This window comes from Rousettus aegyptiacus, unplaced genomic scaffold (assembly GCF_014176215.1).
Source record: "Rousettus aegyptiacus isolate mRouAeg1 unplaced genomic scaffold, mRouAeg1.p scaffold_m13_p_10, whole genome shotgun sequence".
Lineage (NCBI taxonomy): Eukaryota > Metazoa > Chordata > Mammalia > Chiroptera > Pteropodidae > Rousettus > Rousettus aegyptiacus.
In genome coordinates, this window is record NW_023416285.1 from 52,183,713 (window position 1) to 52,196,837 (window position 13,125).

At 34.6% G+C, this 13,125-nt stretch overlaps 1 protein-coding gene across 1 annotated transcript in view; it reads right to left on the reverse strand.

The window, feature by feature from the left end:
• Positions 1–983: 983 nt before the first annotated feature.
• The window catches only part of NPFFR2 (neuropeptide FF receptor 2), a 215,687-nt gene continuing 203,545 nt past the window's right edge, over positions 984–13,125 (reverse strand). The window contains exons 2-4 of the mRNA XM_016132908.2: positions 11,371–11,705; positions 6,625–6,724; positions 984–1,830 (exon numbers count right to left, since the gene is read on the reverse strand). Of these exons, the coding sequence (XP_015988394.2) occupies positions 984–1,830; positions 6,625–6,724; positions 11,371–11,698 (1,275 nt within the window). The 5' untranslated portion in view covers positions 11,699–11,705. The remainder of the gene's footprint in view (positions 1,831–6,624; positions 6,725–11,370; positions 11,706–13,125) is intronic.

A 13,125-nucleotide genomic window follows, 5' to 3' on the forward strand; every position in this document is an offset into this window, starting at 1 on the left:
TTGGCAAACTTTCCTAATTTTCTAGGGACTCATCTCATCCTTATCTCACAAGCTAGCATTTACAACTATTATCATTATGTAATTGTAAAACGGCAGAAGGGAGTTGCAATTCTCTTTATAACAGTAGTGCTAATTTACTAACCGAGTAGCAGTGCTAGATTTAGATGCTTTGCTCAGTAGGAAATTTGGCAGAACTGTTTTTGCTCTGCACAAATTTTATGGGAGTTTTATGATGATTGAACATCTCAGACTAAGCACTTCAAAAGAGAGCTGCCATTCTTCTGCCAACTGCTGCATTATTAAAAGATTACCTTTTTATGTCAGAGATTCTATTAACAAGGGGTTTATATTGGGTTCCTAAACTACTTCTGTAAGAAACATGGGCTCAGCTAGGACATAAACTCCATTTATGAAAATATTAAATAGCCAGCTCCTATGGAACAATGTTATGATTTTACCAATTTTAACTACACTCTTTAAAAGAAAAAAAGCAACATTTAAATGCAAAGAAATACAATATCCCTTTATTTGCTACTTTAGTTCTTAGTTCTTAGAAAGCTAAGTACATTTCAAAAGCATGAACATATAATTAAGTCTAAAATTTCCAATCCAAGAGCAAAGGAAAATTGACAAAATGTATTCTCATGCAGAGACCTGTCCATTTATCACCATATGGGAACTGTGTATCTCCATAGACATAATACACATGCTTGACTCATACACAAATGGGTAAGTTGGAAGTCAGACTTTGAAATCAGCTACTAGAATATAGATTTATCTAGGTAAACTTGTATATTAGTTACTGTATATATTTTCAATAACATAAAATTGGTTATGAACATGATTATTTTATTTTTTTTTCCAGAGAGGGCTTTCCATACATTTCCCCGCCCCCCCCCCCCCATGGAACATCCTTGAAAGAACTGAAGTACAAAATCATAGAAAGCAACAGTATTTCAATATATGACACATAGTTAAAATCATCACACAAGCTCTTCTTTAATCTCATTGCTGTTGGTAGCTCCTCCTAATTCTTCCATCATTAATTCCTGTTTGGGGTTTTCAGCACTTTTTCTACAGCAAATTTCTTCATGTGGGGTTTGAATTGTAGATTCCAAGGCTAACTGATGAGATGTATTTATGACCACATTGTTTTTAGCTCTTAGGGTGTGGGCTTCCTTGGGCTTTGCTCTTTTTTGACAGAGGTGGAGGTGAAAAGCATCTTCAAAACCACGGCGAATATTCTCATGGAAGAAACCATAAATTATGGGATTGATGCTGCTATTGCAAAAAGCCAACCAGTGTGCAAAGGGATAGACGTAGATGTTGATGACCTGTAGTTCACTTGGAGACAGGTCGGCGTAGTCTGAAAGCATCATCAGAGTCCAGAGGGGCAGCCAGGAGAGAATGAAAAGCAGGGCCACAATCAGGAGCATCTTAATGACCTTCTGCTTCTTCTTGGATACCACTTGCCACTTCTTCTGGTTCTGTTTGCCCACGTGGGGCACTGTCATTTTGAAGAGTGAAACTCCAATCCTTCCATACATGATGACAATGAGGGACAAGGGAGCCAGGTAGATATTGGCAAACAACACTGTGGTATAAATCTTTCTCATTTCCTTATTTGGCCAATCTTCCCGGCACCAATAGACTGGAATGGTTTTATTCTGGGAGTTGAGTCTCACTCGGTAATATTTTTCTTCTTGTACATGTAACATGATTGCAGATGGAGACATAATGGCAATGGCCAGGGCCCAGATTATTACAATAATGACAAATGCTGTCTTGATAGTGAGCTTTGGCTTAAAAGGGTAGACAACACACCGAAACCTGAAATTAAAGGCAAATATCAGTGAGGCACTGCCTCATAACTCCTGAATTGTGAATTAAATTTAAGTAATTCTCACATGCCTCTCAGAAACATAGAAAGCTACCATTAGTAGGAGAAAGGCATGTACTCCCACTTTCCATCACTGATATAACTTTTCATTCAAAATGTGAATAAGTAGAGTATACCAGACACTATTATTAATAAAAGTAATAGTGGTAACTAATATATGTTGAAACCAAACATTTAATACTCTGTTCTAGGCTCCATTCTGCTGGTTTGCATGGATTATCTCTTTAAGCTTCATCATTTAAAAACAGAAAAGAAAAAAAAACTGACTTAGAAAGGATAAAAATCTTGCTCATAATTACATATTTGTTTACACAAGTAGTTTGGCTTCAGAGCCCATATTCTAAAGCTCTTCTTCATGCCCTTCTGTGGTACTCTCTCATGTTATCTGTGTGCTTGGCTATGTAACTTGCTCTGGCCAATGGGACATCAGCAAGCATGACGAACAGAACTTTTTAGGCACTTGCACAATGGGGCTTGTCTTTTCAGTAAGCTTCCTCTTGAAAACCAGCTACCAGGTGGTAAAGAAGCTTGAATTCGATGAGAGGTCATGTGGAGAAAAACCCTGGGGATGAGAGCCTGGCCATCTAGGATGCTCCAGCCCTGTTTAGTTCCCAGAGTAATGCTGCATGCAGCACAGATGATGTCAGCTACAACAAGTGAGCAGGAGAAACACCCAGAGGCACTCAACCATCCACGGAATCATGAGAAATATTAAAGCATTATTGTTTTAAGACACTAAGTGTTTTGGTGGTTTGTTACAGAGCTATGAGTCTAATAGTTTCCATTATGAATTCTGATAATGTGTGTCCCCACTGGTCTGTGTCCTCTGGAAATTCAACATTAGTATGTAGAGTAAGTCTGATTCATTTTACTGCCATTTTGTTATTGTGATTCTTGATGTTATTATTATTGATATTTACTATGTTAATTATAAGATAATCACACCATTATGTAACTGTATAACATTTTATATTTTTCAAATACTATCACCCATTTAATCTTCCTTGATTTTTATGATTACTCTATAAAACTGAAATGTTTTAAAAATTATTGCTTTCTAGATCTGCAGATAAGAAAACATAGAGCTTCTAAGTGGTCCAGTAGCAACTCCAAATTAATTTATCTGCTATATCTTCATACAATGACTAGTTAGCTTGCACTCCGTTCTGTTGGCCTTCTTTGGAACTACTTAATTGCATGTATAAGGTCTTCTGTCTTAATTTCCAAGTTTTCATATAGTCTTCTGATCATTGAATCCTCCCATTTATTCACCCTTAAATTATTGGTAACTTCATCAGCACAATTCTAGGTATTTTGCTCTTTTTGTAAACCAGCTATTATGGACTCAAATTTTTATAATTTAATCATTCAACAAATATAGGTATGTATTCAGAAAGGCAAAGATGAACAAGATAGAAAATGCTCCCTGCCAGAAAATAGTTGATGGAAATATTATGTAATTATGCTAAAATTATGCTAGAGTTTGGAGTTGGCCAGTGCATTAGTCAGGATTCTCCAGAGAAACAGAGCTAACAACATATATAAATATATTAAAAGACATTTATTATAAGAAATTGACTCATGCTATTATGGAGCTCGAGAAGTCCCAAGATCTGCGATTGGCAAAATGGAAACTGAAAACAGAGACTCAAGAGAACCACCGGTGTAGTTCCCGTTCAAGTCTGAAAGCCTGAGAACTGTCAAAGCCAATGATATAAGCTCTAATCCAAAAGCCACATTCTCGAGACCCAAGAAAAACTGATATTTCAGTTCAAGTCCAAAGGCAGTAAAAGACTGATATTCCAGATCAAAAGTCAGGCAGGAGTTTTCTCTTACTTGCAGATTTTTCATTCTACTCAGGCCTTGAACTGATTGAATAAGGGCCATCCATTTTAGGAAAGACAATCTTCTTTACTCAGTCTGCTTACTCGATTCTTTTGGTTCAGTCTCATCAAAAACACCTTCACAAATACCCAATCATAAAGTTTGACCAAATATCTGGGCATCCCATGACTCAGTCAAGTTCACACATAACATTAGTCATCACTGCCAGTTAGGGGGGAAAAATCTCAGTTTTCTAGCTCAAGTACCAAAGGATGGTGGCCTGGTTCGGGATCAGTTAGCATGCAGAGCTATAAGATAGAAGTGAAAGAGAGAAGGTTTCAAGAATAAATCTCAACATTTTCACTTGAATTGGGTAAGTGACCCTGACATTCACTGACTGGGGAACATGAGAAAAGGAGCTGATTTTTTGTTCAGTTTTTTATATGGGCCTGATAGTGAAGATAGATTCAACTCAGGGCATGTTTAGTTTGAGGTGCTTGTTGTTGGATGTACAGATGAAGTCGTCTTGCAAGTGTTTTGAATATAATTATAAAATCCAGGAGACAGACTTAGTCATGGAGAAATAGATTTAGAAGTTTGTTTGGAGTTTGGCTTTCCCTAAGAGCTGACCCTCAGAAAAGCACTCAAGTGCAAGTAGTTTAGACAGAGATGAAGGTGTGGTGGCTTTAAAACATGTCCAAATTCTTTGACAGTTCTTCCAAATTCTAATCTCTTACGCTTGAATATGAACTGGCCTTAATGACTTGCTTCTAATAAATTGAACACAGAAGTGATACTGCATGACTTTCACTGGTGTTCTGTCTTAGGACACAGACATCTGGAGCCTTGGATTGACATGTAAGAAATCCAACCACCTTGAAGCTACCATGCCATAGAGCCCATGAGGAGAAATCAATAGAGATATAGTACCTAAGAACTACTTCTATCTCCTAATTGTTCAAGTCTTCCCAGCCTAAACACCAACAAGAGACTGAGAGAGCCTTCGGCCCCGACTCTGGAACAACCCTCCCCCATTTGATGCCGAGTGGAATAGAGACAAGCTATAATGCCGAATCTGCCCACATCACAAATTCAGGAGCATAATAAATACCATTGCCATTTTAAGGTACTAAGTGGTTTGTTTTGGAATGTGACTTGTTATTTAACAATAGATGACTAAATTTACACAGAAATGATGTATGGGTGTGATGGATGACAGGCAGTAATAGTGTGAATTAAACCATCAGTCACAGCCTGGTCTATATTTTCATTAGTTTTTTGAAAATGTAAAATATTATCAATACAGTTAAAATTATTTTGGTAGATCTATTTAATCCCAATCATCGTCCTCTTTTCACAGAAATCCTAAAGCTGATGTGTATCCCTCCTGTCACATTTTTTTTTATGCTGTTATAGTACTGGTCTGTATCTATAATATTTTAAATTTTATATAATGACATTATATTATATGTATCATTATGCAACTTCTTTTTTGAGATTGTATGCTTTTGAGATTTATGCATTTTGATATATGTCAACCTAGCTCACTAATTTTAACCGTTATATAGTTATTCAACAAATAAATATAACAATTTTTTATTATTATAACCCCATTTACTTGTTAAAATGAAGAGCAATGTTTATTACTAAATCTCTGTTCAGGAGGCATGTCAGAAACAATAAAAAAAAGGAATTTAGGGACATTTAACTCTAAATGAAATATGGAAGTAAACCTGAAAAGCTCAAGATTCAAGTAGAAAATAAAAAAAAGGATTTTATAGGTTTTTATTCACTGTAAAGATGGCATGTACCATTACATAAGAATAAAATTTATTTTAAACATTTATATCAAAAAAATTTATAGTTCTACTTACTAAAGTTAGTATTATTATAAACAAATTACTATGTAAAATAATTTAATAGTAGTAACAGGACATAATAAATTTGTAAATTTAATGTAAAAATATATCTTTAGCATATAATTATTAGCATATATTTAAATTCTATTTTTTTACCTGTAAACCAAATAAACTAGATCTATATGATAAGTTCTTGGAAATGTACTAAAACATTATAAATAATGATGCAAATAAATTAATATTAAAAATAGAATCTACCAAGTTTTTTTATGTCAACAATTCTATTACATTTCATATTTTTAAACTCTCTCTCCATATATATATTAAATTTCAGATATATTTCAGCACATTGACACTTCTACCATTAGAAAATTCAAGGTTCTAGTGTGAAAATAATAAAATTATACTATTTTGGACTGCATGTTTGTATCCCCCCCTCCCCCCAAAAAATCTGTATGTTGAAACCCTAAACTCCACTGGGATGGTATATGGAAGCTGGACATTTGGGGGTAATTAGATTTTGATAGGGACATGTAGGTGGAGTTCTCATGATGAGATCAGTGCAATTCTAAAAAGAGAGAAGAGGCTAGAGCTCTCTACCATGTGAGGATACAACAAGAAGAGGCTCCCCTGCACTGCAAACCAGGAAGAGGTCTTACCAGACACCAAATCTACTGGTGTCCTGACCTTAGAATTCCCCGTCTTAGAACAGTGAGAAATAAACTCCTGCTGTTTAACCCATGCTATCTATAGTATCCTGATATAGCAGCTTGAATGAAGACACGTATCATCCCTAATTTTTAATTTTAAAATATAGACATTTAGTAGTTTTCTTTTTTTTTTTTTTTACGGAAACTTTAGTGTACATGTGCATGTGTGTCTGCATGTGCATGCGCACACCTTGCTGTGAAAGTAGTTATTATGGATACAATAATTTGGGCATTTATACCCCCAATTTAGTAGATTATATGGTTTTCTCTGGTAGGTGGATTAGTTGCAGACATGCCTATTTTTCTGGATTCAGATTTTGTGCTGACTTACCTATCCACTGCTATTGCAACCAAAGTAAAGACTGAAGCTGCAACTGATATTCCCTGGACGAATCCACTGATTTTGCACATTGTGCTTCCAAATGGCCATCCTGAAAAAAAAATGGAACAGTAAATCTTTGAAAAGATTTTTTCTTAATTTTCCTGACAATATAAACAGAAAGGCATGAAATCAAGACTAATACAACTTTCCTAAATGATATCCATGGAATAATCAATGTTTTCCAATTATTTTTATTAATATCTCCAGAGATCTTTTTTTCAGTATACTAGTAATAATAACAGAATCATATGGTAGTTACAACATTCTAGGCACTATAATAAGTGCTTTGCATCTATTAACATCTCTAATCCCAATAGGCTTTTGAAGGCTTTATTATTCTCTTCAGGATACAGACTAGTTAATAAGTACACATCACGTGCCTTATCACATAGCTAATTAACATCATATTAAGAATTTGAACCTTAGCAGTATTGTTCCACAGTTCATTTAATCATTATATAATAATGCCCTTTAAATGAATAAAATAGGAAGAAAATTAGAATTCTAATCACATGTGAAGCTTTAACTCCCAACATGATGGTATTAGGAGATGCAGCCTCTGGGAAATAATTAATTTGGATGAGGTCATGAGGATGTTGCTCACACAATGGGATTTATAAAAGAGGAAGAGAGAAAGATCTCTCTCCCATGCATGCACTGAGAAAAGGCCATGTGAATACACTGTAAGAAGCTGGCTACCTACAAACCAGGAAAAGAACCCTCACCAAGAACTTGACCATGCTGGCACCCTATTCTCAAACTTCTAGCTTCCAGAATGGTGAGAACATAAATGCTGTTTAAGGCCCCCAGTCTATGATATTTTGTTATAATAGCCTGAATTAAGACACTTTGAAAATAAAGAGCACTTTGTATGAACAAAAGTAGTCTATATGAATTACTTTTAAACTAAACCTAGTTACTAGAATGTTTATGAGAGAAATTATAAGATTATTATAAGTTTGATATTCTAAATACCAATCTGCTATTATAAGTAACAATCTTCCACTAGCAAATATTCTAGTTACCTAAAAGATGAATGCTATATATTTCTCAGATTTTTAAAATTGATCTCTTAAACAATACTCTGCAATTTATTTTAAAAATATTCTTACCTAATTTAAAATAGTCCCAGCAATCTAAATAACCCAAGTATATGATATGTTTTTTTTAAAAAAAAAAAAACACATTTTCTCATCCATCCAGACCTTTTTGAAAAAGGTGTTTGAGTTAATCTACTGAGTAAACCAAAAGAGAGCATGTCTTCTCAGTCCTAAAATTAGTTTTAGTATTATTTTCAACAAAAATGCAAAAAAAAAAATAAAAAAATAAAAAAATAAATTAAACAATGAAATTGGAAGAATCATATGATTTATCTAATGTCCCTCACAAAACTCCATTTGAAATGACATCACAGCACTAGGGCAAAGGAAACATAAATCCATAGAAACTGAGGTGCCAGATACTACTGAATGGAAAGTTGGAAAGACAACATGATTCGCTGAATTATGTATAAATGCTATCAGATGCCATTAGCTTTTCCCCAGGCGGTCATAAGAATGGAGGGTACTGTCTAAGGAGTTGGAGCACAGTGGCTCTGGATTCTGAATCGCCAAGTTCAGGTAGAATAAGTGTCACAATGTAGAAGCATTAAGTGAAAGTATATGCTCTGTTCGCAATATCGCAATATCGCTGGCCTACTTAATCTGGAATGCAATAGTCAGCCTTATATCCCTTTGGCAGTAGATCGGAGAATTTCCATCTGAGAAACGTGATCCTCCCAAGAACAGCGAGATGCAGATTTTAACAGTTGTGGGTTTCCCAATAAATAACCCAGACTTATGCGGAGGTTCAAGGCAACCACACAGTGCTTCATTCTGAAACACAAACAGCTCGGTAGCAGTTGACATTAGAGGAACCTCAAAGAAAAAAAGAAAGAGTTTAAAACAAATAAGAAAAAAGAAATTTAGGGGAAAACCAATATGACTTATGTAAATGAAAAATGAAAAACCAAAATTAATACCAATAACCTCAGAGATATAACCAGTTTATTCATGAAACATGTGCATGAGAGTGTAAGAAACAGGGAGAAAATAAAATAGCTCAAAGAACTTAAAATATGATAACAGAAATGAGGAACTCAACATAGAGTCTGGCAGGAAAAGTTAAGAAAACCTCCAAAAGTAGAACAATAAGAAGCAGAAAATGAAAGGGAAAGATTTTTAAAAGGAGCAATTCAGAATCTCTAATATCTAACTGAGTTAAAGAAAGGAAAATGGAAAAGAACGCTATAAGAAAATTCCCCAGGATCAGAAGGCATTTATTTATTTATTTATTTATTGAGAAAAAAGTCTACTTTGTGAACAGCACAATAAATGAAAAAATAAAATGTTATTTTACTGAAATTCAGGACACTAGGGATACAGAAAAGCCCTAAGATCTTTCAGGGAAAACAAAAACAAAATAAATGAATAAATGAAGCAAAGTCAAACGGCATTAGATTTTTCAGGTTTCTAAGGAGTAACAGTAGAGTGATCTCTTTAAATATTTTTAGGGAGAAAGAAGTCCAGCTTAGAATACTTTACACAGCTAACTAATCAATTGTGAGGTCAGGGTAAAGGTATTTGCGGACCTACAAGATCTCAAATATTTTTATCTTAATGTATTCTTTCTCTGGCAGCTAACAGAGAAATAAACCAAGAAAAAAAAGAAATAGTATTCAGAAAACGTGATTGAGAGAGGTGAGATTATTAGGGTCTCAGTGAAGGGCCATCCCAGAGCTGTAGCTGAGCTCCATGCCTGGATAAAAACAAGACAACCAAGAGCACCTGGAGGGTATCTTCAGGAAAAATTTTGCAATTTACAGATTACTTGCTATGTTTGAAGGTATTGATGAGAAATTAACATTCCTGGAAGAGAATTTGAGGATACATTACTGATAGATACATACCCAAAACCAAGCAAATCAAAATATAATGTCATTAAATCCAGAAAAACAAACGAACAAACAAAAAATTTTATAAGAGAAAATTTGCTGTCATTGTACTCTATTTTGTTCAGCAGGAGTAATACATATAACAACAGGGATGCAAACTCTGAATATTGATTTAACCAAAAACTATGATATAATTATATTGAGAGAATAAGAGGAGGTAAGGAGTGTGAATATATATTTGTGGCTCTGCATAAATTCAAGTGACATCATTTACACTGAATTTCAGCCAATGTTGTTTTCCCAACTTCACATTCAGTAGCATCTGACACTCAGTTTCTATGGATTTATGTTCTTTTGTCCTAGTGCTGTACTTTCAGGGGAGTTTGGTGAGGAAAACTGCCTCATGTGGTAGAAGAAGATTATGAAAACTAAATTATATCTTATATGATTTATAACAATATGACAAAAACATGTTATTTAGAAATATGATAGTAATTACCAACAATAAATGCAAAAAAGCTGCATGTGGCTGCCTCCTGGGAATGGGAATCAGAAGTAAGGAAGAGTAACATATGTGAAAATGTTTTTCATGATAATTTTAATTATAAATGTATACAAGGAAACATTAAGAGCATTTCTTATTAGTAAAATAGGTTTCTTGAGAACAATAACAATAATTTTTATTAATTCTTTCACTCTTTGGCTAGCACAGTATCTTAAAATTGTACATCCTTGATATTTTTTAATGATAAACATCACTAAGACACTGAATCTATGAAGTACACAGTGATAGAACAGGCATTCTGAATTCTCTCTGGTTCTCACACCAGAGAAGGAAGGAAACAGGTAAATTCTACAGAGAAACCTCTTATTCTTCAGTAAAGTGATATTGAATGCTATGAAAGGATAATAATTAGGATATGGCTCATGCTGTTCTAAACGTTTTTGAGATGTTGCTATTGTTTTATTTTTTCTTATAGATATGAAATATGAATAACTTGAGTACTGTTCATTAATTAATACAACAAATATTGGTTAAACAGGTACAATGTACCAAAACTGTACTAGGAGATGGACAAATACTGTTCTTGTACTTCCAGAGTATACAATGTAATGCAAAAGCAGTAGTAATACAGGCCCACAAGTATTCTATGGTAGTACAGAGTCATTATTTACGCTGCACATGTAAGTTACCACTGATGAACTACCACTTTTTGAGAAATCATTGGGACTGCTGCTCCGCCTTCCATCAAAAACTGCTGGAAACCTCCCTAGATAACCACAAGAGGGCCTAATCATCTATTTATATTAGATTGAAGATATTACATCAGTTGAAACTAGACTTACCAGTTCTCAAACTTTACAGTCCATAATATTCTCAATAATATTTCTACCATATTATCCCCCTGAGCTGTATTAAGCAAATTTAAAGTCTTTGGTAATATATGCTAGACCTCATTCACTGATGACCTTCTGTGAACACTATAAAAAAATTACAGCTTTCATTTCTCATCTCTGCCACTGGCTTTATTTTTCTCCATAATTCTTATTATTCTCTGACTACTTATATATTAGTTTATTGTCTTTCTCCTCCTATAGATTCCAGACCCTAGAAGGGCAGGTACCTGGAGCAGTTCTTAGAACTTTATAAATATTTGTGAATGAATGGATGACTATGCCATGACTGCAGGGAGAGGCGACATTTTCTCATCTCATCTTTGCACCACACACAAATCAACATCTGCACTACACAGTCAACATACCTGCTATAATGTTGTCCAGCAGTGTGATAGGCATGCAGAATATGCCAACTAGTAAATCACTGATTGCCAGGTTCAAGATGAAGAGATTAGTGACTGTGTGCATATGTTTGTTCCTCATTACAATAAAGCAAACCACTGTATTTCCCACTATGCACAGGAAAAAGATCAGAAAGTAGAAAATAATGAAGATCGCTGCCACTTGAGCCCGATGAAGATAATAGTTCACATAGGTAATGTTGAAGTCTGAGTACAGATAATGGTTTGTGTCATTGACAGTCCAAATATGATGCCAGTTTTCTGAAAAGTTTGAGTCCTGTTTCTCATTCATGATGGACCTGCACAAAGGAGAGGCCGAATAGAAAAAGCATAATTAGAAACAAGTAGAACATAAATTCTGTTCCTGAGTTTAAGAGAGATATTTTTTAAATTTTATACAATTTTAATGGGCCTTCTTCAATAATCCATAAGTTTTGCATGGAAGTGAGCTATAAATAAGATATTTGAATTATTAGGATTTTAACCAAGAGCACCTGAAAATTCCACATTGTGCCATAAGTAACTTAGTATTCCATTTTATTTCCTCAATATACTCTGTATTTCACTTCTTTATCATACCTTCTATCCATTTGCAGAGTTTCACAGGGAACTTTGGAAGAGAAACCTTCCAAAACTCCCCTTCCGTCTGCCTCCAGATGTCATAACCTGCCCAAACTTCCTTGCTCCTTTAAGGCTAATTTACATGTCTCTAGCTTTACTGATAATTTAAACAAGGTGAGGTGGCTACATCTTTAATACGCCATTGAAATAAGTTTCTTCTGTCTCCTTTATTCTGCTTCGACTCAGTCAATTGAATATTCTTTTTATACACGTCTATGCGCAGACAGAGCTACCATATGGTAAATTTCTTAAAATAGATCCAGGCTACTTGTCTTGGTTTCACTGAGCATAATTCTATTCATATAGAATGTATTCAATAAATGTTTTTATTTAGAATCTATGTATCTTAATGTCGGCGTTTCAATCTACCCTGTGTGTCAGAGGTCCCCAACAGTCCAGGTGTGGTGATTTACTAGAAGGACTCACAGAACTCAGCATGTAGTATATTTAAAGCTAAATATTTATGATAGCAAAAGGTTATGAAGCAAAATCAGCAAATAAAAAGGTATATGATGTAAAATCTGCAGGAAACAGGCACAAGCTTCTGAGAGCTCCCTCCCAGTGGAGTCACACAGGATATGCTTTATTCCTTCAGCAATGAATTTGACAACATATGTGAAGTGTTGTCTACCAGGGAAACTGCTTAGAAACTCAATGCCCAAGGTTTCTAATTAAAGATTGACCACGTGGGCACCTTCTTCCTAGTATGTAACAGAATTCCAGACTCTCAAATGGAAAGTATGTAGGCAGCATGACCTATGTTGTTTGTACAAACAGATTAGGAATAGTTGGCCACTCCTATCATTTAAAGAAACTTTATATCAGTATAGGATACTGTTTATAGTTGAATTTCTAATCTCTAACCAAGAGTCAACTTTGCTTGCAGGCTTTTCTAAAGATAGTAGTCTGCATAGTGGATTTATACAGGTGAGCTCTCATATTCACTTTTTTGGAGTAGTTTCATAGACTTTGAATAGGTGAAGTTAAACTCAAATGGTTCTTTACAAGTAGATAATCAGACCCCAGTTCTGGAGTAAGGCATTTGGTGACCTCATTATCACTTGCAATTTTGAGTCTTTAAGTACATTTTTATACTAC